At 61.4% G+C, this 26,664-nt stretch overlaps 1 protein-coding gene across 3 annotated transcripts in view; it reads left to right on the top strand.

Annotated features, from left to right (window-relative positions):
- Window positions 1-26,664, top strand: part of TP73 (tumor protein p73) — a 91,720-nt gene that overhangs the window by 50,803 nt on the left and 14,253 nt on the right. For all 3 annotated transcript variants that reach the window (XM_023215176.2, XM_023215174.2, XM_023215175.2), the window contains exons 4-6: window positions 9,289-9,531; window positions 23,647-23,833; window positions 24,552-24,667. In XM_023215176.2, the coding sequence (XP_023070944.1) occupies window positions 9,289-9,531; window positions 23,647-23,833; window positions 24,552-24,667 (546 nt within the window). The remainder of the gene's footprint in view (window positions 1-9,288; window positions 9,532-23,646; window positions 23,834-24,551; window positions 24,668-26,664) is intronic.

Raw genomic sequence — 26,664 nt, 5'->3', positions numbered from 1 at the left:
GCGCCCTGCACTGCGCCCCGTAACTACCTCCCCTCCCCGCGCCCTGCACTGTACTTGTCACAATTCAAATTCTCGGCTCAGCCACTAATGTGTGCTGGGAGGGGTCCAGGAAGCCCTGCTAAGCACCTGTCAGCGTCTCCAGCACGGCAGGAGGCTGTTACAGGTGGGGCCTGATTCACAGCTGCAGGATGGTTGAATGGATGGACAGGTGGATGGGCAGGGGCGTGTGTTCAAGAACATAGGATGTCAAGGCTGACACCTGGGTTGGGCTCTGGGGTGCTGGCAGCAGGGTTTGGAGAGGGGAGAGAAGCCTGTGTGAGCTGTACCTTCCCCCTTGTCTTCCCAGGCACTCGGCACTCTGGGCGGGAGGGCCTGGACCAGCCCGTTTCCAGGTGGTTAAATAAAGTCTGTGCATCCTGTGGGCCGCCTGCCTCGCATAGGCAGCAGCACAGGGCCTTAAAGGGGTGTGGCCTGCATACCCCACTGGGGCTTCCTACAGACACTCAGGGTCCAGGCTGCCCCTCACTGTGACCTGGAAGGGAGGGGCTGCTGGGCTAGGCCTCTGGAGGAGGCTTCTCAGGGGAGGTGGGCTCTGAGCGGGATCTGGGAGGCAAGGGGCAGAAGCTGAGGGGTGTGGAGAAGGGTCTGGGGGAGGAGGTGGAGGCACCGTGAGGGGACTCCGGGGTGGTTAGCAGGTGGAAGGCAGTGAGGGTTGAGGAGAGGGTGGGGCGAGGCCCTTGCACCGGGCCACAGTGGGAGGCTCAAATGTGAGTCCCTGGAGGCCCAGGGGGCACCAGGCTACCCTGGAGTCATCTGAAGTCACCTGGGGGTGTGGAGGGAGATGCGTCTGCAAGGCCCCCGTGTGGCGCTAAACACAGAGTGGGTGCTGCAGACGGGCTCAGCCGCTGCAGGCAGGTGCAGGCAGGATAGCAGCGGTGGCCCTGGGCCTCGCAGTCCTGCAGACACACGTCTGGGCAGCCGTGCGGGGCTTCTGGGGGCGCGTTTTCTCCGGTGTGAGGTGTGGAAAGTTCCACATGGCCCTGGCACGGGATTGGGCAAGGCCTTACCTCAGCCCCGGGTGAGAGCAGAGGGTGCTGTGTGCACTGTCGGGAGAGGGAGGCTTCCCCCCAGGCGCATGTCGAATCTTGTTGGCATTTCCATCCGTTTAATCACGGGCTCCGGGAGAAGCTGTGGGAAGTACCGGCAGGATGGAGGTCTTGCCTCGGTGGGATGGGCCCTCTCCCTCCGGAGCCGGGGCTGCTTGTCAGTCACTCACCCCTGGGCGAGGTTGGGGCCCAAGTTCAGACATGCCCACGAGAGATCAGGGAGTTTGAGGAGCTGCATAATCTCAAAAAACCACAACAGTCTGGTCTCAATATTCTTCAGGGAGCGGGGACACGGACCTCCTTGTTCTACAAGGGCTGGGGTCACAGCTCAGAGCCCTGTCCAAGCTGGAGGGAGAAGGCCAGGAGGCCAGAGGGAGGCCAGCTGACCCCTCAGGAGACTCCAGGCAGACCCCGATGCCAGACTCCAGCCCTCAAACATGCTGCCTTCTGGAAATGTCTGTTGCGGGCCCACCATGCACCACGCTGTGGCTGCCAGGGGTGGATGAAGCAGAGCATGTCTGCCCTGTCTGAAGCTCCCGTCCCAGTTGAACAGAATGGACCAAGAGTGTGCGGCATAAATGCCAGGCGGGGAGCAGGGCTGCTCGCGCTGGTGCAGGAGCTAGAGAGGTGACGGGAGCGAGGGAGGCAGAGGTGGAGGTGGGGAGGGGCCAGCGGGGCGTCAGGATTTCAGCTGACGTCCCTACTATGCTTTTGCACGTGCCTCCCTCTCTGACTGCGATCCTAACTGATTAGGATCAGAGGAATCTCCACTTCCACAGAGAAGGGAGACTGCATGGCCAGACGGTGGGCTCAGGCCCCAGTCTCCTGATTCCCGCCAAGCCCAGGCTAGGAAGCGGCCCCATCCTTGGCAGCTGACCTGGCCTCGGCTCCCCCCAGGATGGGATCCCTCTGGAAGCTGTTATTGTCTGAGGGGCAGGAGCTCTATCTTTCGTGCCTCTGCACTTGTGGCAGAGACAACGGTTTCCGAATGAGCATTTGTGCCCCGCCCTCCCCACCACCCCTGCTGGACCCAGTGCAGGGACCAGGTTGGAGGTGCCTTCACCCCACATCTCCGCCAGAGGAGTCAGCTGAAATCATGGCCTTTGGAGACGTGGCCAGAGTCATTGTGAATTTTGCTGGCAGGTTTCTCTGTTATCATTTCCACTAAAAAATAACGTTCCATTCTGGACAGTACCATATCTGCCCTTTGTCATCCCACGGCACAGCCGTGACCGCCCATGCCCTTGCTTTGCATTCTGTCTTAATATCCCGGGCCCTAATAAAAGGCGCTGTGGATACCGGGAAGCGAGAGGAGCGGACTAGCGGGGAACAGGGACACAAACTTGAAAAAAATGTATTTCCCATCTACATGTAAATAAAATCACTCAAGTGCCCCATGCCTGTAATCCCAGCACTTTGGAAGGCTGAGGTGGGCGGATCACCTGAGGTCAGGAGGTCGAAACCAGCCTGGCCAACATGGTGAAACCCCGTCTCTACTAAAAGTATAAAAATTAACACCTGTAATCCCAGCTACTGGGGAGGCTGAGGCAAGGTAATCTCTTGAATCCAGGAGGTGGAAGTTGCAGTGAGCCGAGATCGCACCACTGCACTCCAGCCTGGGTGGGGCAACAAAGCGGGCCTGTCTCAAAAAAAAAAAAAAAAAAATCACTTGAGACGGTTTACACATTTTAAACAGTCAACAGGTGCAATGGGAATCTTTTAACAAAACCACAAAATCCAACTTAATCTGAAATAGGATGGAACCCATGGGGCGGGAGGGTGACGATGGGGCCCAGCTCCTGGCCAGCGAAGACAATGAGTCTTTCAAGGGGCTGTCCCCACCCTCCACATTCTGGGGAAGGCAGCCTGGACCCTGGGCACTGTCTGGGCTTGGGGCTCTGGCTGACATGGCGGGCAGTAGCACACCGTGGCCACTTCCCCAGTTGCACGGCCGCGTGGATTTCAGGGTTTGTTTCATCCAACCAAGAGTTTCTGGGCGTCCTCTCGGTGCTGGCTGCCGGGACACCTCAGGGAACAGGAGAGACCCTGACCCCCGAGAGCACCTGCTCTTCCCCATCCATCCCTGTGCCCGGGGCTTAGCGACTGTCTCTGAGTAGTGAATCTGGATTCCCGTCCCTGTTCCTCAGTGGAGCCTGTCCAACCGCAGTTCCTCCTAGCTGGATTTTTGTGCCAAGGCGTAAAGGTCATGCCTCGTGCATGGGAGCTTCCTGGACGCTGGTTCCAGGAGGCCTCCCGGGTGAGAGTCCCTCCTGATGAAAAGTCTCAGGTTATTGTATTTCTGGACCCTCTTGATTCCCACAACCATCCTACGAAGTCCGCGTTGATTTCTTCTTGGTTTTTTTTCAAGACAGAGTCTTGCTCTGTCACCCAGGCTGGAGTGCAGTGGCATGATCTCGGCTCACTGCAACCTCTGCCTCCCAGGTTCAAGCAATTCTCCTTGCTAATCCTCCCAAGTAGCTGGGATTACAGGCGCACACCACCACGCCCAGCTAAATTTTTTTTCTGTATTTTTAGTAGAAACAGGGTTTCACCATGTTGGCCAGGCCAGTCTCAAACTCCTCACCTCAGGTGATCCGCCCACTTCGGCCTTCCAAAGTGCTGGGATGATAGGCATGAGCTACTGTGCCTGGCCGGTACACGTTGATTTCATCCCCACTTTGCAGATGAGAAAACGAAGTCCTAGGGAGGTGGAGTGAAGGGCCAGGTCACACGGGTGGAGCTGAGGCTTGGCCCCGGGACTCCTGACCCCAGAGCCCTGCTTGGCCCCCTTGGGTCCCTGGGAGGTCTCTCCTGCCCCTCTCCTGGATGGACAGAGAAGCCTGGTTCCCAGGGTGGTAGCACGGGGGCATCAGTAGACCCAGAAGAACCTGCTGTTCTGGGATGGGCAGCCCTGGCCACCACTTCCTGCCCAACTTGTGAGAACCCCCAGACCTCAGCCATCGCCATCCCCAGCTTGGCTGACGGTAGGTGCCAGGGCTTGGTTTGGGGTGTCCAGCCAGCGGGACAGGGGCTTCGGGGCTGGGCTGAGCTCTGGCCTCGCCCACACTGTTCCTCTCTGCTCTCAGACAGGCAGGCCAGGGGGCAAGTGGGACCCTCCACATTCCTCCTGGAGGGGGCCCAGCTACTGGGTGGCCTCACTCTCCGATGCCTCATTTTGGAGCAAGGTCACCAGCCTGCTGCCACCCCAGGGGCATGGGTGGATCAAACCAGTGAGGTGTGGGAACTGTGTTGATGCCTGTGACTGGCCAAGGCTAGAGCAGCTCCGTTCACCACTGCCTGCTGCCCACGCCCCGGCCCCGGCCCCCAGCCCCCAGCCCAGAGCTCATCTCCAGTGCAGGTGCACCCAGGGAGGTCCCCAGCCCATCTGCAGGAAGGAGAGACGAGGCCCCCTGGGTGGGTGGGTGGGGGCTGCTGGGTTTGCCCTGGCAGAGCACTCCTGCCCCGCAACAAGGCCCTGGGGCCCCAGCAGGGCCTGGTGCGTCCGCGGCCTGGAGGCAGGCGGGAAGGCCACCCGCTGGCTCCCTGGCTCCTGCGCACTCCTTGGGTCAGGCCCAGGAGCCCTGCACACACATGTAGGCACTTGTGGCCGCCGCGGGCCGGGCGTGTCCTAATTAGCCCAGTATCTTGGGAGCTCTTGTTGAAAGCAAAACAAACCAAAAAAGTCCTGGTTTTGCCCTGGTTCCTCCCTGCGGTTTCCGGGGGCCCTCTGGTTTTGGGAGACCCTGGGCTCCCGTGCAGGCCTGTGTTAGGGTCAGGGCTCCCCGTTTCAGCAGCTTGACCCCGGGCAGGAGCCAGGCCCCAGGCAAAGCTCCTTACTGTCAGGCAGAAAGCAAAAGGGAAAACCAGAGTCCTCCGAGCCAGGTGGAGGGGCCTGTGGAGGATGCCTGGGGAGGTCAGTGACCCAGAAAGCCACCCACACTCCCCAGACGCTGCGTTCCCAGCTGCACTCAAAGCTGCAGCTGCAAAGCCTCTGCCACCCACTGGGCACGCGACAGGGGCGGTGACTACAGGCAGGGCCAGCATGCAGGGAGAGAGGTCCCCTGGAAGCAGCAGAGGACAGTGTCCCCTGGGCACCAGGACAGGCCCAGTAACCCGGGGGAGGAGGGGGCTTCAGAGGCCCCCACCCGTGTCACTGAGCCTGAGGATCAGAGAGGACCAGAGGGAGAGACCGATATCGGGGCCCTGCCTGGAGAAGCCCTGCTGAGGAAGCTGCCTGGGGCGCCGGGCCAGAGCCGCCGCCGAGAGGGCTTCAGGCCTGCTGTGCGGACACTTATCCACTAATTAGAATTCCTGCGTGGGGCTGCCTGCTGCAAGGGCCCGGCTCACTCCCGCTGGGCTGTGCTAGGTGCAGAGATCCTATCAGCTCTTCTCCTCTTGCCTCAATGACTAATTCCTTGGCACCTTCCTCAGATCATTCAAGAATGTGGACAAGTTAAAATATGAACCACGTTGCCGTGGGTCTGCGTCCTGCTTCTCCCAAACAAGGGAGGCGCGGGCTCTTTGCCCCACTGGCTGTCCTGTTCTCAGGGATGGAGCAGGAATGGGAGTCGGCAGTTGGGGGGACCCTGGGGCCTGCCCTTGCCTGCCTTCCTGACCTGAGAAGCCTCAGCTGGGCACCCCTCGAGTCCCGGGATGTTCTTGCCCAGGGGACTCAAATGAGTCAGGAGTGGGGAGGTCCTGCATCCCTGAGGCCATCCCAGGTCCCAAAACAGGGAAGACCCTTCCACGAAGGCCACCGCTGGTTGCTTGGAAGAGAGAGGGCACCACGGAGGGGGGGGGTGGGCAGGCTGGCACCCGGTACCCAGTGGTGGGAGGGGCCGGCTCATGTCCCGTACTCACTCCTGGGCAGCTGGACTGGGGGAGCCGTCCTGCATTCGTTCGTTTGTTCTACCAGCTCACTTGTTCAGCGAGCCTCACCAACAGCCGCTCTAATGGAGCACTGATTGACGGTGTTGGCTCTGAGCCACGTGTGTAATTCTGCTTTTTCTAGTAGCCGCATTCAAAGAGATGGAAAGGAACTGACAGAAGTCATTTAATTATTTCCTGTATTCACCCCTAACTGTGATGGTTTCAGCTTGTAATCAATAGGAAATGGTGAGTGAGGAGTTTTCCGTTCTTTCCACGGCCCTGAGCCCTTGGAATCGGGGTGCGCTCACACACTGGACTCGGCTCCATCCACGTTTCACACACCCCAACCCTGGTGGCCAGTGGCCACTATGTCCAGGGTCCTCGTGGGTTCATGCTCAAGTAGGGGAGACAGAAGCCTTGGGGGACATGCGAGCCTGGCCTTCCAGAGAGTGGCTGTTAAGATGCTCAAACTGGGTGACGAGAGAGAACACCCGAGGCCTGGGGGCTGCTCCTGCCAGTGTGGCCAGGGCTGACCCCTCAGAACAGGGACCTCTGAGCCCCCACAGGGCTGGTGGGGATTCGTGTGCAGACCACAAGTGGAGGCTTCCAGGCAGGGCCTGGGCCTGTGGTCAGGAGCAGGCCTCAGACACCTCGGAGACCTCTTGGGCCTTGGTGAGGAGTCTGGGAACCGGGGACTCTGGGGCGGGGCCTGTGCTGTGCAGCCAGAGCTTGGCACTGCCCTGTGTCACCCCCACCATCACCCAACCTCCCATGTGTGGGGCTGAGGCAGGGCTCCATCCTGTCTGCCAGGAGCCTACTGGCAGCTCGCTGGTGCCCAGGGTGGCAGGTTCTCCCCAAGCCGGACACCAGGAGGAGCAGGAGTGGCCTTTCTACACCTTTCTCTGAGCAGGGCAGTGGCTGCTTCCCCAGACCCCCTCACAATAGCCCAGGAGCTGGGAGAGGGGAAGGTCATCCTTCCCTGGGATGTTATGTTTTATTTTGTTTTTTGAGACAAAGTCTTGCCCTGTCTCCCAGGCTGGAGGGCAGTGGCGTGATCTTGGCTCTCTGCAGCCTCAGGATCTCCTAGGCTCAAGAGATCCTCCCACCTCGGCCCCCAGAGTGCTGGGATTACAGGCGTCCCCCCGTGATGGTTTTAACCTGACACCGTGTTTCCAAGGCTCGTCCACGTGGCAGCCTGTGGGAGCTTCCTTCTGTCTTTCTGGCCGAGGAAGAGGCCACTGTCCAGACACACAGTTTCTTTATCCATTTGCCGTTCAGTGGACCCTGGGCTCCCGGGAAGGACCCTGTGGTGCAGGAAGTTAGGAAGGCTGTGGGGAGTGCGACAGACCAGGAAGGAGGCTGCACTGGTGCCGGAGAGGTGGGCAGGGCCCGTGCTGCAGGGGTCCCCGTTCCATTGGTGGGTGGGCTCCCCAGGTTGACAGCTCACAGCCAGCTTAATGGTGCCAGATGATGGCAGCTTCAGCCGAGGCCTCGTGCCAAGACCCTTGCATTGGAGCTAGGACACGGGTCGGACCTGGCGGCTCAGGCCTACTGGGGGCTGTTAGCTGTCCTGGGCTGGAGCACCCAGGGAAGGTGCCTGCCTGGGCTTTGGTGGCCCTGGGAACAGTGGTGATGGCTCTGGTGAGCACCAGTCCCCTGTCTCCTGCTCCTCCAGCATCCCAGGCTGAGCTGCCTCCACGGTGGACAGTACGCAGTGGAGGACTCAGTAGAGGACTCAGAGAGGACACAAACTCTGGACTTGCCCGGTGTCCTTCTCCATCGGATGCTGGAGGGGCCGGGGGCTGTGGCCCTCATCAGGGACCTCAGTGGATGTGTGTCCTAGGACCTGCAGAGCCGAGGGCCTCTGGGTCACTAAACCTAACCGCCTCTGATGGAGAAGGCTGAGGTGCAGGAAGGGTCCGAGCCTGGGAGTCCTGACCAGGCCCCTGAACCCTCGTGTGTGGGGGATGCACCTTTTATTTTTTGGCTTGGAGGGGGCAGGCTGGTGGGAGGGGGGAGTGTGCTCACAGCACGCCACAGCTTCTCTAAAGAGGGGCACAGGGCAGAAGGACCCCCTCCCGCCCGCCTACGCCTGGCTCTGCCCCTTCCTGCTCTGCAATCCCAGTTCACCGTCTGGGGGTCTCAGCCTGCACCTTGCTGGCTACTGGTGACCTTTGTGCCATCAGCTGGGGCCGCTGGATCCCTGGGGCCAATCGTGTCTCCAGCCCCATAGCTCAGGTTCCTCGTCTGTACAATGGGGACAGCCACGGGGCCCACCGTAGGCCCGGGGAGAGGGGTAAAGGAGTTTGTTTGCGTTGAACCTCGGGGGTCATGGGAAAGCTGTTTATGCGTCTGCAGTCTTCCTCCGGTACCCGCCTCCGGATTTGGAAGGAGGGTCTTCCTCGGCGGCCCACCAAGTGAGGTCTGCCCTGCCCTGGATCTGAGACACCGAGGCCGGGCCAGCACCCCCTCCCTCAGCTGGGGCCTCCCTTAAGCTCCTGGCAGAGGCTGATCCGTGCTGGGGTCCCCGGGGCCCACAGAGGGTGGCGCAGGGGACCCACTCACAGAGGTTCCTGTTCCTTGGTGTGTGGTCCTGGCGGGGGAGCTGCGGGTAGGGGCCCAGCGAGAGAACCTGGGGCCAGGGGGCAGCAGGGGTGGGGTTTCGCCGGCCCCTGAGCGCGGAGCGGCCTTTCCAGCGGGGGTGAGGCCGTTCACCGGGAGACGAGGCCGCCCACCTGGGAAAACTGGGCTCAGCCATTGAACAGCAGCCCCCACCCTATCCCACCACCTAGAGGGCCAGGCCTAGGGCGGGCCCGAATCTGGTCTCCAGCACCTCAGAGGCACCCAAGCCTAGGTGTGCGCACCCTGCACTCAGGGCCCACTTGTGCCTGGCCCACCTCACCCACTGCCTGGCTCCCTGGGGCTGGATCTCCCCACTTTGACCTGTGAAGTCCAGACCCCGATGCTGCCCAGAGCGTGCAGCGAAGCCCGTGTGGGCATCAGGGCCTGGGAGCCTCCCCCACCCAACGCCTCCCCTCCAGGTGTGCAGAGAGTCTATTCCGCCTCATCAACGGCTGGGTGGATCCCCAGAAACCCTGGCACCGGGAGGCTGATGGAGGGGAGGGCGAGGTGAATATGTCAGTTTATCCCAACGCAAGTAGTGGCCTGTTGGGATGGGGGAGAGACCCGGGGAAATATTTGGGATGACTGGAGCCGCTGGCCCTTTAAGGCTCCTGTAACAGGACACCTCCTAGACGGGACAGGACGACTGACTGTGTGTGTTTCCCCTTCCTCCTCCCCTTTCCCGCGCCAGGCCCAGTTCAATTTGCTGAGCAGCACCATGGACCAGATGAGCAGCCGCGCGGCCTCGGCCAGCCCGTACACCCCGGAGCACGCCGCCAGCGTGCCCACCCACTCGCCCTACGCGCAGCCCAGCTCCACCTTCGACACCATGTCGCCCGCGCCTGTCATCCCCTCCAACACTGACTATCCCGGACCCCACCACTTCGAGGTCACTTTCCAGCAGTCCAGCACGGCCAAGTCAGCCACCTGGACGGTGAGTCCCCCTGCTCCCTGCGGGCTCTGGGCTGCAGGCTGGAAGGGAGGTGGCCACCTTCCCCGCATCTCAAGAGGTCCGAGCTCGCCCCACTGTCTGCTCGGGGTTCCCACCTGGCCCGGGCCGGGAGGAGCTTCGGGCAGGAGGCGGGTCTCAGGGCCGGGCAGTCTGGGTGTGCCCACCCCTCTGGACGTGAGTGGCCAGAGAAAGTCAGCCTCCAAAGGGCCACAGAGGGGACGGACTTGGCCCGGCTGGTGAGGTCTCCGCCAAGACTGGCCCGCGGCTTCCCCACCCTCAGGTAGGGACTTTGGTTTGAAATCCTCTCCTGGGCAGAGGCAGGGGCTCTGCTGCCAAGAGTTGTCTGTCCAAGACAGGCCCACAGCCCAGGGTCTGCAGAACCTGCCTCCTCCAGGCAGCGGGACGCATCTGCGGCGGGGTGGATTCGGGCTTTGCCAGCACTGTCTCTGGGGTGGCATTTCCAGGAATTGGCATGCGCTGATGAGATGGGGTGGAACCACGGTGCCGAGGACTCAGGTCCTCTCTGCGGTGCCCCTGGGGACAGCCTGGCCCACGGCGGGGATCTTGCTAACTCTGATAACATCACCTGTGCACACGGCCACTGTCCTCGAGCCGGGCACCGTGCTCAGGGCTTTGAGTTGAGCTAACTCCTGCACCCACCAACAACGCACAGGGCTGACTCCATCACTGCTCCCTTTTACAGCCAAGGAGGCTGAGGCCTGGGGAGGGAAGTGGTTCGCCCAGAGTTCTGCTCATAGTAAGTGGGGGCAACCACCTCTGCATCTTATTCCTCCCCACTGAGCTGCCCTGCCCAGATGGCTTCCGGGGCGGGGGTCTGTCAGGAGGGGCAAGGTGAAGGCTGCATGACCCCAGCCAGGAGTGGAGGGCACGCAGGGGTTGGGCGGGAAGAGCAGCCCCAAGAGCTCTCCGGGTTTCCCCTCCTGCACCGAGGAGGGGGCAAGTGAGCCCTGCCCGGACACCGGGGCCGTGGCTGCAGGAGGGGCTCCATGGGACACACGGTTGGTCTGGCCCACTGGGCAGCGCCCCTCCCCCACGAGGCCCCGCCTCCCCTGGGCACAGCTCAATGCTGGCTCCCTGAAGTCCACGCAGGGCGGCTGCATTCCCACCCACTGTGGGGGGTGCTGAGAAAGGGCCCCTCGGGTTTTTCTGCTTTAAGAACCGGGTCCCACTATGCTGCCGGCCATAGCTGCGGTTTTCCCACGCTCCTGGAGGGCCGAGGGGCAGGGCGGAGCCTAAGGTAGCCTGTCAGGCTCTGCAGGTAGCCGGACAGTCCTGCCGGGCTGGTCTGGGGTCTGGGTTCCAGGCCCCGCCCGCCCCCTCCTGCGGTTGTTTCTGATTCTCACTCCAGCCATGGGCTCCCCCAACTGCTGGCTCCGGGCTAAGAGAAGGCTCAGCCCAGACTCCCTGGGCTTGATGGGAAGGGGCTCCATGGGCTGTTGGGCCGAGGGGCAGAGGACCTGGCCCTCCTCCAGGGCCTCCCATCCCCATCTGGCAGGGAATGCCGACCCCAGCCCTAACGCCCCGTTTTCTCCATTTGGAAATTACCCCTCCACGCTCCTTACTACACGATGGAGATAAGGATGGGAAGACCGTGCTGGGGCCATGGTCACCACAGCGCTTAGCTTGCAGCAGGAGGCCCATGTGTTGTCTTAATTGTGGTGGTGGTGGGCATGCTGGCCTGGGCCTCCCAAATGAGTGGTTCTGTGGCAGCTGCACCTGCCTGTGGGGCAAGGGAGACCCGGACTATCCCTCCACCCCACTTGAAGGTCCGGTGAGGCCACCTGAAGCCAGGTTAGAAAGCCCCAAGGCATCCTCACCTGCACACTCCAGCAGCGGGAGCCTTTCCACTGCTTCTCTCCCACGCTCAGGCTTGTTGCCTAAGTCCACTCTCTCCCCTCTAAGGACACTGACCTCCTGCCCTGGGGTTTATGATGCTGGTGGTTTCCAGAGAATGTCCCCTTGAAGTCCTGGCAGGCAGCTCTGGGAGCTCTGCCTCCCTTCCTCCCATGGTCTGGGGATGCTGGTGGGGTCTCCACTGTGCTTGGGATGCACTGCATGTGGTCTGAGCTGATCTTCCTGGAAGGACAGGAGCAAAGCCCTCTGCTGGCTGACTTGCCCCCCACCTGAGGTGTCTGCCACCCCCACCTCCTGCCAGGTGTGTGGCATCAGGTTCAAGGGACTTCATGGTTTTGTCTCAATTGCCTTGTTCTGCAGGACGGGGCGGCCTTGCCCTGTGGGACGGGCTGGTCAGCTGCAGCCGGGGGAGGGGAAGGCTCTGCCTGGTGCCCAGGAGAGGAGCAGAGACGCTTCCTCGCTCCCTCCCTGCTGGGCTTTGTGGACGCTGGGGCTGGGGTTTGGGGCGCGAGCTGGGGAAAGAGATGCTGTCACCTGCACCCAGGGCTCCTCCTCCGAAGCCCTGTGGATCCAGGGGGTGGAGGTGGAACAAACATTGATAATGAGATTTTTGGCACCTCAGCTCTCTGGGGGCAGAATCCCCTCCACCAGGGCTTCTTCCCTTGCCCAGGGAGGGGCAGGCAGGTGGTCGGCTCACAGTGTGGGACAGGGCCTCCAGGCAGCCCACTTGCTCCCAGCTCTGGGGTCCCACCGTGAAGGCACTGCCCAGACCTGCTGCCTGGACTTACGTCCGGCCTCTGCACCATGGCTCCCTGGGCTCCCGGCACACCAGCCGGCTGGTAACTGATGGATAATTCTTATTCTTCTCGAGTACAGTTCCACATTGGCTGCCGCCCTCCTTTCTCCCCAGTCAGGAAAAACACTCTCACCAGTCCCCGGGTGACCACAGCTGCTACTGGGGTCTTTGACCTCTGCTTTGCTGAGGCCCACGATGGGTCTCCCCAGGCCCGGCCGGGGGTGTCCATCTGTCCTAAGCAGCTTCCCTCAGACTTCAGATCTCCTTGGGCACTGAGGGGTCTGGAGGCTGCGGTTCACAGGCCTGTGCATATGTGTGCATACACACACAGACATGGCACCCTCCCACATGCATGCACACGCGTGGATACACAAGTCCATTACGCACACGCAGGCACATGGAAACACACAGCCATGCATGTACACGCACAGGCCTCCCCCCCGTCGCTGCCCAGGGTCCTAGAGCTCCTACCCATGGAAAGGCAGGAGGAGGAGGAGGCGGGTCATGGGTAACCGAGAGCCAGAGGAAGGATTTGTGTTTAGCCACGAGAGTGTAACCAGTGACCAGTGACAGGGCAAGGCTGGCGTATGGTGAGAGGGACCCTGCATGGTGAGAGGGGTGGAGCTGGCACCTGCTGGGGTCCTGATCCCAGGTCTGCCTGGGAGCACCTGCTCCTTCGCCCCTCTGCCCTGGCATCCTCACCTGCACAGAGAGTGTGGCCTGCCAGCCATGGTAGGGACAAAGGAGCTGGCTCTTGGGACTTCTTAGGGCAGGGCAGGGTGCCTGGGGAGTGCTCCACACACGTGTGCTCTTTGTGAGTGCAGTGCTGATGGTGACACCAGTACCCTTCTCCCAGTTCAACACCCTCTGTGGGACAGTGTGGGGTCAGAGCATGGGCAGAGCTCTCTGCAGGGCATGGCCTGGCCTCTGAGCCCTGCTGGCCACTCCTGTCCTGGGAGCCCTGCAGGTTGGCAGTGGCTCAGACAGCTGGTTCCAAGAGGCCCTCGGCGGGGAGAATGAACAGGAGTTCCTCTAGCTGTCGGAACAGCCCAAGGCGATGGGCATCGGATGCTGTGACACCCCGGCTCAGCCGTTCTGCCCCCAGCTCAGCCTCATCGGGGAAGGTGGCTGTCCTTGGTGTTTGGGAAGTTTGCGGACAGGGTTCTGAGGTCAGGCAAGAAAGCATTGTGGGGTTGGAAGCCCTGGCCCAGCACAGCATCTATGGGCACCTCAGGGCATGCTGAGTGACACCACCCACAGCCCATGAGGCAGGCTGCCGTGGCAGGAGGATGAGGACACACACAGGTGCGATGGCCGGCTGCCCCAGTATCCCTCCAGACAGACAGATGGACACAGGGGGCTGGACACAGCCCCCTGAGTGCCCTCCAGCTGCTCTCAGACTCAGCGTGTGTGTGTGCGTGTGTGCGCGTGTGTGTGTGTGCGTGTGTGTGTGTGCGCGTGTGTGTGTGCGTGTGTGTGCGCGCGCGTGCACATGTTCGTCTTAGGGGAGAGGTGACTCCACGTCTAGGAAAGCCCCGTCCAGGAGGGACATATGGAAGGATGGTCAGGGAAGCACAAAGGCTTTGCTCGGGATTCCTGGGGAGAATGAGGCTGAGTCAACACTAATGGGTCTGGAGCAACCTTCCCAGCGCCTCGGAGGCTTGCAAGCAGGAGAATAATAGCGGAGGTGTCCCAACACGATCGTGGTATCAATTGCGTTATCCTAAAAGTTTATGGAATGCATGAGTGGAATTAATACCTTTTACTGGCACCAGAAGCAATTATATGTGCGTAAAGCTGAGGGAAGAGTTCTAACAATGTTTATTGTGGAGATGAAACGTGGATTATTAGGGGAAACAAGAGTATTTAGGGTGAGATTGCAGCAATTGTTCACATCGTGCGGCGCAGGGATCTGCGGCAGGGACGGAGCTTCCAGCAGGCCTGCTCGGGCTGCGGTCGGTGCCTCCGGGGCGGGTCGGCTCTTCTCTCTCCACTTTCTGGAGCAGTCAGAGGAACTCACTCCTGGGCCCTGGAGGGCACAGAACTTAGCCTTGGAGGCCCCGAGTGAGGCTGTGGAGGCCCCAGCTCTGAGACCCTGGGTCCTGCTGCCCCACCCCACACTGCCTGCTTCTTAGAGGAGACAGGAGAGAGAACCCCTCAGGGGACAGGATTCCCTTCCGTAGGCGTGAGACTGCTGTGGGAGAGGCATGATCCAATTTACGTTTTAGGAAGAATCATCTATTTTCTAGGACTTGTTTCCAGCCCACAGCCCTGTGGACCCAGCACATCTGATTAGCAGCATTGGCACCAACATTGCCCCTGTGTGCAGAGCCTCCCACGCTCCCCATTTTACAGATGAGGAAACAGAGGCTCCCAGAGGGCACACCATGGTCACCTGTCAGCAGAGGGCGGAGCTGGGCCTGGCCCCAGCAGCCAGACCCCTAACTTTGCCCTTGCAGCCCATGTGGTGGCTCCCCCGGCCCTTGCATGTCCCTGGACAGGTCCCCATGAGCAGCCCCTGCCCCCTGCCCAACGCTCTGCTCCCCGAGGGACCATAGGCAGGTCCCTATGACCGTCAGGGCCCCTGGGGAACCAGTGGCAGTGAGGTGCTGACCTCTCAGAGGGACCTGCCTGTCCCTAGAGGAGAAAGTTTTGGACCAAGCAGGGTGTGGGGGGAGCCCAGGCTGTGCCTCGGCCTCCGTGAGCCTTGCACTGCTGTTTGCCAGTGAATCCAACTGGGACTGGGGGTGGAGAGTCCACCCGTCTGCTTTCACTGCTTGGTTTTATTGACAAAGGAAAATCCCTCGGGAACGCTCTATCACTGGACTGCTCCGAGGCTGGCCAACCTCATGAGTGAGAAGCCAGGCAGCTAGGCTTGGGGACCGGCCTCTCCGGGTGCCTCCCTGCCCCCTCTTCCTTCACCCCTCCCAGGCCTGGCCTCAGTACCACTAGCTCCCGTTGACAGGGGGAAAGAGAGGCCCGCGGGGGAGGACTGTCCCCGGCTTCTCCTGGACCTAGTGCTGACGCCAAGATGCGGTCCTGGGTGACCTGGACCTTGGGCCGCGTGGGACTCGGGGCAAGGTGAGGGGCTCAGCTGGGCAGTGAGTTCAAGTTTTGCTTCCCGGTCTGGTGGGTTTCTGCTACCCCAGGCCAGTGGCCACTTCTGGGATTTTCTGAGATTCCAAAAGTAGAAGCTACACTCAAGGTACTTGGATGGACCCTGGAGGCCCAGCCCCTGCCTCTGGGTAGAGAAGCCCCTGAGCCACCTCCAGACCTTCTGTCCCTTTTCCAAGGAGCCCCAGGAGGAGGGGGTCAGACAATTCCAGGGTGTCCTGGCTGGAAAGAAAAGCATCTCCTCTGCACTTCAGGCAGACAGCGTGAGGCTCAGAGACGAGGTGGCGGCCGAGGCTGGTGTCCACAGCTGGGGGCTATGATGGGGCTGCGGAGGCTGTGAGCGCTGCAGCGCATTTTAGGGCAGAAAGACTCTTGTGGAGAAGTGAACAGACTCCAGGCTTCAGTGAAGCAGAAGTCAGACCCCATGGGGAAACCGCACAGGGGAGTTTCCTAAAGCCCAGGGCCACCCCAAGGGTTGAAAGCCACCCCTCCCCCAGCCATGCCACTGGAGCGAGGCACCCAACTCCTTGCACCTGGCGCTGGGGAGACACCACTCGCTGCAGGGGGTCAGAGATTTAGAGGCCAAAATTCTCCTTCCCCCGGGCATTTCACTGAAGAGCTACAAAGTTTAGCAAAACCTAGATTCTAGCCAACTACTACCTTAAAAACTGAAGAGGGACCCCTACCACCATGTCCACAGCCCACTCCCCTCCCTCCACTGTCCCCGGCCACCTCCAGCTGCTGCCAAGCTCCCAAGGCTGTCCCAGGAAGCTGCCACCAGAGTGGGTGTCCTGTGAGCAGAGGGCACCGCTGACCCTGGGGCACCCTTCCAATCCCCACGGCTGACAAAGCCGGGCCTCAAAAGGCTGCGTTAAGCCTGGCTTCTCCTCAAAGCCACAAGTCAGGGTGGGGGTGAGGATGGCGGGGGTGAGCATGGCGGGGTTTCCTCCCCAGCAGTTAAGGGGCCCTCTCTGCAGTAAGCAGAGTAGGTCTGCTGCCAGCCTGCTGGGCTTCTTGCGGGACAGTGCAGGACAGCTCCAGGGCCTGGCCCACAGCCCCACTAGCTAGGTCCTTGCCAGAGGCCAGGCAACAGGATGGCGCTGTCAAAAAGCAAGTTGTGGGCAGAGGACCCTGTGCTTGGTCCCGGCTGGGGGCAGGGGCTGAGTGCGGTGCTTTGAACACTCCGTGTCTTCAGAGTGGAGGGGCAGCTGCTGGTGGGCGTTCCGGGGCCCTCTGCAAACCCAGCTTTTGTCTCCACGGACCCAGGGCACTGTCCTGCCACCCCCTCTGTCCCCAAGGCCCCAGAGGGGGTACCTGGGTCCTGGATTAAGAGCAGATGGAGTTCCTCACCCTGCCTGGGCAGCTCATTCCTTCCTGGGCTTGGGCAGAGTGATAGTGATAATAGCACTACCCAGGCACCCGCCGCTGTGAATCAGGACAGCGGCGACTGGGTGTGGACTGGGCCCTGAGCTCCTCACACAGCATCTCGGCAGCAAAGCAGAGGCTGGCGCTGTCCAGGCCGGGCCACCCAATCCCAGCCAGACACAAGGAAGTCTGTGTGAGTCTCAGTCTCTGTTGTCCATGGAGACCCCTCCCCAGCAGGACCAGGGCAAGTGAGGCCCCTGGCTGTTGTTCCCCTTACCCCTGAGGAGCTTAAGCCCAGCCACGGGGTGTGAAGCCTGTGTCCACCTGACAGCTCTGCAGTACCCAGTCTTCCTGGAACCCAGGGGTGCTTAAGGCAGGTCTCTGCCCAGATGCCGACCCCAGGCCCCAAGTCAAGCCCGGCAGTGACAAAGGGCTGGGAGATGGAGCTTGGAGGTCAGACAGCTCTGGTCTGGGTGCTGGTTCACCCCAGCTTAGCAGGCAGGTTTGGGTCGCTAAACGGAGTGACAGTGCCTGACCTCCCAGGGCCAAGGTCGGATGAGGGCCCCGCACAGGGCAGGCACCAATGGGCAGTGGATGTGGCCATGAGGGTAGACCTGGGTGCCCCATGGAGAAGGCAGCATAGCTGTGCCCCATTCCCCAGCAGGTGGATAGCACTCACCATCTCCCCAAGTCTCCACACCAGCAGAGGCAGACGCCTCGGGCAAATGCTGCCTCCCAGCCTCCCCCCACACTTGACCCCTCTTATCTCCTCTGGCTGTGGCCCTCGTCTCCTACCGGACCCCTGGGCCTTCACTATGCACTGGAGACAAAGCCACCAAGTCTGTCCTGGGCTCAGCACATACCTGCTTCCCTCCCCTACCCTGATCATAGCCCAGGACAGAGATCCCTAGAGGCAGCTGTGCATGGGACGAGGGCTGAGCTGACTCCAGCTCCTATGGTCTGGGGGCTCATGGCCTCTGGGCCTTGGCTGAAGGGGGTGTACTCAGTGTCTCCCAGGGAGCTGTGCTTCCAGGCTGTGAGAGTCCCCCGTGTGGCTGCTGCTCACCTGCTTAGGACATGGCTCAAGGTCACGGTGGGGCAGGCTGCCAGCTCCAGAGGGTCCCTCGAGCCCCTGGCCTGCCCTCCCCAGGGAGTGATTTCTTGTCCACAGCCTCTGGGGCTCTACCAGGCCTCCGTCATGGCTGAGGATCACTTGGCATCTGCAGAGGATGTTTCTGCCTCTGGTTCATCCTCCACAGAGCTCTTGGCCTGGGAGCCCCAGCTGGCGGCAGACACATGTGTCCCCAGCAGCCCCCCAGCCAGGAGCTCTTTCACAGCAGCCTGTTTTCTTGGGCAGTGCTGGGCCTGGCACTGGCTGTGGCCTCACAGGCATTCTGAAGCTAGCTTGAGCCTCTCATCTGCCTGGCCTGTGGGCTGTGGGTGTCCTGGTGAGTGAGCTGTCACTGCCTTGACCATGGGAGCCCCAGCTTAACACCAGGGTGTCCTGAAACAGGGGCGATTGCCACATGTGTCCTTTCCCCCTCCCCAGGCTGCTGGCTTCCCTGGGGCAGGGAGGGACCAGCCCTGTGACATCCGGCCAGGCCTCCCTGACATCTGTCAGAGCCCACCCTGTGCTCCCAGCAGCTCTCTGAGGGTGACAGTGACATTGTGCACCAGTGAAGGCCACAGTCTCCCACGAAGGGGGCTGTCACCGAGGGGGCCCTGTGGCTGCCACCTGAGGATACCCTTCCTCTCTCAGAAGGAGAAAGGGACCCAGGAGGACCCTAATCCACAGGCTGTTGACCCTGGCTCGTGCACGTGTTTTGGGGGGTCCATCTGTGAACCCATGAATTTAATGGCAAGGGTTCTGTGGCTTAGCCCCAGGAGCTTTTCTAGGGAGAGGAAGAGTCCATGGCCTTGGCAGAGGGTGGGCTCAAAGAGGCCTGTAACCCTAGAGAGGAGAGCGACGCGCCCCTAAACACACACATGCACATACAAGCAACGAAAGTGGATAAAAGTGGGCAACAAAAAAAATCATTTAAAAAATAAAAGCCCCCACCGCAGGCCCCATCTTCCAGAATCTGTCGCAACAGATTCACCCACACTGGTTAACGGTATTTGCGGTTTGCAAGATGCTACACGTCCCGGGAAAATGACAGACAAGTTATTATCACCTCTCCGCTGTCCTCCTGCCCAAACCTGCCCGTGCCGGGCACCCAGCTGCCGGGGAGCGAGGAGCGGGCATGAGGAAATTAGCAGCCCCGCGCCGCACCCGCCCCTCGCCCACCCCCGCACCAGCCCTGCCAGGCCCAGGGCTCCCAGCCAGGCTGGGCCCATGTTGGACTGGGGCGGGGGAGGAGGGGAAAGAGAGGAGGGTCGGAGAGGAGCCGGCAGCGTGGGGAGGGACGGGTGCAGTGGCGTTTGGGCAAAGCCTTTCCTGCAAGCAGGACGGCGCATGCACCCTGGGCAGGCAAGTCCAGGCGGCTCCGTGTCAACAGCCGAAGATAAATACGATTTTATCAGCTCAGAATCTGTTGAAACACATCCATCTAGCGGTTCTAGGGAAGGAGAAGGTAGGAGGGGGGCGGCAGAGAGGGAGCGTCTCCACGTGACCTTTCCTATAGAATAGGCTCCACCGGAGTCCTCCTCCTGCCTGTTTTCCACATGGCCAATCCCAGGCCTGAAGCCCAGAGTCCTGCTGGGGTGATAGGAGGAAGGAGCTGGTGGAACGCTCAAGCCATCCTGGCTCAGCCACCCTCTGGAAGGACCTGGATCTCTCAGGGCTCCCTTCCTTCCTGTGGCCACCTGTGTCCCACCCCCAGATGCTGCCAGGCAGGGGACATCACAGACATCCCCCCCGAGGTCACCCAACTCCGGCCAGGCTGGGCACCTGGGGTCCAGTTGGTGCCAGGGTGAGGTCTGCCAGGCATGTGTGCCCCGAAGGCCATGTGAGCGCTGCACTGGGGACACCCCTGTGGGAAGGAGAGCCAAGCCCAGGACCTTGGTGGCCTTACCGGCCAGAGGGGAGGAAAGGTGCTCACATCGCCTGAGGGCAGCAGCCTCCTTGTTGTCCACCCTGAGGCCTGGGCCTCCCTCCACCACTGGCCCAGGTCGAAGACCTGCCTGCCCTAGGTCACTCCACACTCCAATCCCAGCCCCCAATTCCCGGAGTGAGTGGTCCGGCCACCGCCTGCACCAGGTACCAGGGACAGCTCCCGGCGCGCCCAAGCCCCTCCCCGGGGCGGGGCGAGGCGGGGCATCCATAGTGCTCCCCGCGCCTGGGCCCCCAAGACCTCATGCAGACGGGAGTCCCTCCGACAGTGCAGACAGAAGCACGCACTGGGCCCTGCACCCACTTCGTGCGCCCTGGCCCTGGGACGCCCCACCACGCAGCTTCCAGAGCAGGAATCGCCACTTCACGCTGCCCGGAGCCCCAGAGGGACCGGGGCCGGCTCAGCAGGGCGCTGCCAAGAGGCCGCTGCTGTGTAGGTCTGCGAAATGGGAGCACGGCTGACCCCGAGGCCCAGGCGGGCGGGCGGGAGCTAAGGCTCTGCAGAGGACTATGGCTGGGGGTGCTGGGGCAGGGGCCTAGGGGAAGGGCTGCAGGGGCTAGGCAGGAGCTGTGAAACCCCTCAGGCTGTTGAGACTCCGTGGGGCTGTCAGGGAGTGGGGGCTGCTGGGGCCTCTGCCCTCAGGCTTGGTTGCACCCAGAGCCTTACTCCATCTGTGTCCAACCGACTGAGGAGCCCAGGCGGCCTCCCCTGCCCCGAATGTCTGGGGCTCCTTGGTGGATCTAATGCCCCCCACCTCAGGCCGTGGACTGGGGCACCAGGTGGAAGACGCCTCGGGGGACTCAGCCCCAGAGAGGGAACTGCAGGGGAGCGGGGCGTGTGTAGCTCCAGCCCCCCGCAACCAGCACCTCCTCACCTGGTGCTGAGAATGACAAGGGTGCAGTAGCCACTGACACCTGCAGGCCACTGTGTTCCCAGGGGACACGCAGTGAGTCACAGATGCAGGCGGAGAGGCGTCCGAGCAGGAGAGCACAGAGCCAAAACTGCCACCCACAAGGCCAGACCTCAGAGGCCCTTCTCCTTTTGATGCCCCTGAGACTCTAACCTGAGCCACCCCGGCCAGGGTCTGCTTCAAGGGGGGTCTGTCGCCCCCTCCCTGCTCTGCGGTTTCCCTAGGGAGCGGCTAGGATAGATGGCATTTATTAAGTACCAACTGCATACCTCCAGCTGCTACACGTTACTGAGGAGAGATGAGGGGGACAGAGCCAGGTGCCTGAACTCCAGGGGGCCTGTGTTCTCTGCACACAAGAGGTGCTCCATAAATGCTCAGCGATGGGCAGCTTGCCCTGCAGGTGGCCTGGCGTCAGAGAAGCCTGGCGACAGAGCTGCAGGCCCTGTGTTCCTCTCCCCTGCTCGGCACACTGGCAGACAAAAGCCTGCCACCACCTGGCCCCTCCTCTTTCTGTCCCCACCCAGCACAGATGGAGACCATGCATGGTGTGTGGCTTCAGGCAGGGCCTTTGTCCAAGAGACCAGTGTCTGGACACAGTCCACGCCAAGGTCGGGCTCAGAGCCCTGTCTGAGTCTCCTGTGGGTCTAAGTCTCAGAGGATCTGAACTGTGAGCTGTCCCCATGTGCCCTTGGGACATGGCTACCTGCTTATCCTCCCAAGTGATGCTGTGGGGAGCAAAGGGGGCATTTGTAATGGTGGGGACACTGTATGTCAGCGGTCACCTCCAGGGAAGCCGGACTGACCCCACAACAAGGGAACTGCCGTCCTTCCTGCCGTGCCCAAGGCTGCAGCTCCAATTGTCCAGGGCAGTTGCCCACACAGGGCTGAGGCTGAGGGCTGCTGGCTCTGCAAGGTTGATTCTGCTTTCCTTTTCTTTCTTTCTTTTTTTTTAGTGATGGAGTCTCGCTTTGTCACCCAGGTTGGAGTGCAATGGTGAGATCTTGGCCCACTGCAACCTCCACCTTCCAGGTTCAAGCAATTCTCCTGCCTCAGCTTCCTGAGTAGCTGGGACTACAGGCGCCCGCCACCTTGCCGGGCTAATATTTGTATTTTTGGTAGAGACAGGGTTTCATCATATTGGCCAGGCCGGTCTCGAACTCCTGACCTCAGCTGCCTGCCTCGGCCTCCCAAAGTGCTGGGATTACAGGCGTGAGCCGCTGCACCCGACCTGTTTCCTGCTTTTCTAAACAGCGCCCAGCCTCGCTGCAGGGTTGTGCATGATGGTTCCTTTCTGCATTTTTAACAGGACTGGGGATGTGCAGCTTCCTGCCTAAGGCCCTGTGCCCAAAGTGGGGGTCGCAGGCAGGGGCAGTGGAGCCACTCTAGCTCCAGGGGCTCCAGATGGATGGAGGATCTAGGAGGGGCCAGCCCTTTGGTATCCAATTCCCATCCTGAGGAGGCCACTGAAAGACCCCCTTCCACTTGTCCGTCCAGTCCCCTCACACCCACGGGAGGGACAGGCCAGCGTTCCTGGCTGGGTCCCATTCGGGGAGCCCAAGTAACTCATCAAAGAGGGGACTGATCCTACTGCGCAGAGACAGGGGCGCTGAGGGTGCTGCGGACCCAGGCCCCACCCACCATGGCTTGTAGGCTCCATCAGCTCCATCTCCCCTGTCTCTTTCCTCCTTTTTCCTTCCTCGCTTTTCGTGTGCCTGCACCTGCCAAGGACCTGTGTGGTTCCTGAGAGCCCCTCGTGTCCCTTGATGGCCAGAGAGGCAGCACGGGTGGCCAGTGGGGGTCAGGGCTCCCTATCTTCCTTGGCAAAGGGCTTCCCTGGTTCTGCCAGTAGCTCCCTGTGTCTGACCTCAGTTTCCCCACCTGTTCCATGGTGGAGTGTGATGGGACATTGTCCAGGGCATTTGCGGCTGCAGTGACTTGTGATTCTGAGTCATCGGGGGCTGGTGAGGGGCGCAGAGGGCATGGGGTGGGAGCAGAGGTCATTCTCTGAACCTGAGACCGGGGATCATTCCTGATGGCCCTGTGGGGAGAGGGCACGAGGACTCCCAGCAGGTGCCCAGGAGCCAGACACTTGGGAAATCAGCCAGCTTGGAAGTGAGTGGACGCCCCTGCAGCAGCCTCAGCGGGATCCCTCTTAGAACTCATGAGAGCCCGCCTGGGTCCTCAGATGGGCAGCCAGGCCCTGTGGGGCAAGGATGCTGGAGGCCTCTGCAGGGCCTCGATCAGGAAGGATGTCATCCAGTCCTCCCACAGCAGGGCCCATGTCGGCCCCGGACAGACCTCTGAGCTCCTTGAGTCCCAAGCTGGGGATACTGGGGCTTGGCTCGGCTGCTCAAACTTGGTGGCCCCAGCAGGAGAGGGTGTCAGAGTCACCAGGGCTGCTGAGGGCATACAAGGTCTTCACACCTTCACAGGCCTTCACACACACACCAACCCAGAGAGCTCTCTATGGAAACCTGAATGCATCATGGGCACCCAGCGCATCACACTTGCTCTGGGCAAATGCCAGAGAAGCCTAGCTCTGGTCTTAAAAACAGATTCAATGCTGCAAATCTACCTCTTCAAAGCACTGCAGTCGGGGACATGGCTTCCGCAGGCCTGGCTCCCAGCCCCCATTCCCGCCCTCACTCTCCAGCAGCCTCTTCTTGCTCTCCTGGCCTTTCTTGTCCCCACCCATAAACCTAAAGCCTCTCCACCTGGCTGCCACCGGCACTCACACCCCTGCTGTCCTGGGGCCCAAATGACCCGGTGGCTGTGGAGTGGGTACCAGGGCAGCCGTGCCTGGATTCGCACCTCGAAGGACAGGCACCTGGAGGGATTCAGCAGAGGGGCTGCTCGGGGCAGTCTTCATCTGGGGCTTGTGGAGGGGGCTCCCGTGGGGAGAATGTGGCTCCCGATGGGGGGTGGCCTGGACAGGGGTGCAGTTGGGACCACCAGTCTCACCTGCTCCCTCTCCCCCACCCCAGTACTCCCCACTCTTGAAGAAACTCTACTGCCAGATCGCCAAGACGTGCCCCATCCAGATCAAGGTGTCCACCCCACCACCCCCAGGCACCGCCATCCGGGCCATGCCTGTCTACAAGAAGGCGGAGCACGTGACCGACATCGTGAAGCGCTGCCCCAACCACGAGCTCGGGAGGGACTTCAACGAAGGTGAGGGACCCCAGCTCCTCCCCTCTGGTGGCACTTTGCCCAGCACCCTGCACAGCACAGCTGGGGGCTGCCTAACTGGGCGAGAGTGGGGCTGATGGCATGGGCTTAGCATTCCCCTGGGAGGGCTTTCAGTGCTTCCCCCAGCCCCCTTTTCCCCAGTTCTGACTGGGGCCTGCGGGGGCCCATGCTCCTGGGCAGGGGCAAGTGGTCTGGGCAGAGTCTGAGGGGCAGCGGCCTTCTGGGGCCCCAGAGATCCTATGTGCCATAGCCCCTCTCTCCAGTGTGCCCGGCAAGGCCTATGGGCTACCCCATGGATTAGCAGGAGAATCAGGGAGCAGAGCCACTGGGCAGGCACCCCCAGGCACAAGGGCTGCCAGCCGGCCTGAGCCTCATCTGGAAGCCCATGGACTGGGCCTGGTGGTCTCAGTTCTGCTGCGATGCACCTGGCACAGTGCTGGGCACCTCTCTGCACCGACAGGGCTGGGCACCTCTCTACCTGGCACAGGTGGGCACCTCTGTGCCTGGCATGGGGCCAGGCACCTCTTTGAACCTGGCAGGGGCTGGGCACCCCTTTGAACCTGGCACCGGGCTGGGCACCTCTCTGTACCTGACACGGGTGGGCACCTCTCTGCCTGGTACAGGGCTGGGCACCTCTCTGCACCTGGCATGGGGTGGGCACCTCTGTGCACCTCTCTGAAGTGTTGCCCCCTCCCGGCAGGACAGTCTGCCCCAGCCAGCCACCTCATCCGTGTGGAAGGCAATAATCTCTCGCAGTATGTGGACGACCCTGTCACTGGCAGGCAGAGCGTCGTGGTGCCCTATGAGCCACCACAGGTAGGCCGGGAGCCAGGCTGGGCCCAGGGCCCTGCAGTCAGCCGTACGGGGTGTGGGGTCCCCTGAGGCAGCCCCTGTCCCTCCTCAGTTGGCTGATCTGCCCATCCCGTGGCGTCTGTCCGGGGCTCCCTGCTCTGTGTTAAGTGTGCGTCGGGGACTCCCTCACCCACACAGGCCCCACTGTGCACACTGGTGCTCTGGCCCCACATCCGCCTCGGGCCCTCTCAGGGCCTCAGTGTGCCCCGCTCCATAGTGGGGAGTGGGTCTTCAGCCTTGCCCTCTGTTGGTGCCCAACACTGCTTCTGGCTTGGGAGTTGCCTGCCCATTTAGACCCTGGACTGGCTGGGACAGAACCGAACCAGCAACAGTGCCTGAAGAGGTGGCAGATTCTACGAAGGGGGTTGAGGGATGGTGGAAAGACTCCTAACCCAGGCCAGGGGCCCAGGAGAGGCGGCCTGCAGGAGGCTGAGGCTGGTCAGCAGGGCAGAGAGCCGGGAGGCCCCGCTGGACACCACGTGGGTGGGGGCTGCAGGGAACTGGGGGGCATGCAGGCTGGAGGGAAGGGGACACAGAGAGGCTGGGGGGTTTGACCTTTGGCCCAAAGGCAGCAGAAGTTTCTGGGACACCATTCTGGAGCTGATGTGGGGCCCAACTGGTGTGAAAGGCTGGGGTAGGGGGAAACAAAGGGTTTGAAGTTGCTGCAGGATGGTGGGGCAGAGGCAGAACAGGTGAGGAGTGGGTACCAGGCCCCCAGGGAAAGGCAGGCAATGGCAGGCCTCTACCTTCCCTGCACCTGGTTCTGAGACCAGGCTCCATGCTGTACCCAGCCCCAGCCTCCCTCACCAGGTCCCATCCCTGTACCAGGCACCCAGGACACCCCAGGCTCCTGTCCCTGTACCCAGTCTCCAGGTCCTCCACAACCCTCTACCCTGTACCCAGGCCCCCTTCGAGGTCCCCATCCCACCATCCTCTAAGAGCAGCCCCTTATGTCAGCAGTACCAGGGCCCAGGAGGGCTCCCTGAAACCCATGTCCCACCCTCACCTGCCCCGGCCTGCCAGGAAGGCAGTGCTCTCTCGCCCCCTGGTGGCTGCCGTGTGACAGCAGTTCTGAGAAAGGCCAAGATTTTCCCAAACCCAGAATGGCTTTTGTATTTGTCCCCAGGGTGATGTAAAACTGCCCACATTGTGGTCTGGGGATACTCATTGATCAAGAGTTTTGGTTCACGGCTGGGCGCGGTGGCTCACGCCTGTAATCCCAGCATTTTGGGAGGCCGAGGTGGGTGGCTCACAAGGTCAGGAGATTGAGACCATCCTGGCTAACATGGTAAAACCCCGTCTCTACTAAAAAACACACAAAAAATTAGCCAGGCATGGTGGCGGGCACCTGTAGTCCCAGCTACCCGGGAGGCTGAGGTAGGAGAATGGTGTGAACCTGGGAGGTGGAGCTTGCAGTGAACCTGGGAGGTGGAGCTTTCAGTGAGCCTAGATCGTGCCACCGCACTCCAGCCTGGGCAATGGAACGAGACTCCGTCCCAAAAAAAAAAACAGACTTTTGGTTCATGTCTCAGCTGTACTGCAAGGGGACAGCTCTGGTTCCTCTTTCTGCCCAGATGAGCCCACAGCATGCAACACACACATAGGCCCCCAAAATCTGTGCAGGCACACACACTCACACCCAGCATCTGGGCTTGACCTCCAGCCTGTGTCAGGGGAGAAGGTTGGGGCAAACAGACCGCAGGACTCTGTGCTGCTCTGAGAGCATAGACCAAGTTTGAGCCCTCCCAGAACCCAGAACCAGCCCAGTGCTTGGTGTTCAGTGATCTTCATGAATGGGTGGGTGGATGGGGTGAGTGGGTGGATGGATGGATGGATGGATGGATGGATGGGGTGGTGAATGGGTGAATGGATGGGTGAACGGATGGATGAATGGGGTGGGTGGGTGGATGGATGGATGGGGTGGGTGAGTGGGTGAATGGATGGGGTGGGTAGATGGATGG

Source organism: Piliocolobus tephrosceles, chromosome 1, assembly GCF_002776525.5.
Source record: "Piliocolobus tephrosceles isolate RC106 chromosome 1, ASM277652v3, whole genome shotgun sequence".
Taxonomy (NCBI): Eukaryota; Metazoa; Chordata; class Mammalia; order Primates; family Cercopithecidae; genus Piliocolobus; species Piliocolobus tephrosceles.
The sequence above is the reverse complement of the archived record's forward strand: the minus strand, read 5'-3'. Positions and strand labels throughout refer to the sequence as shown.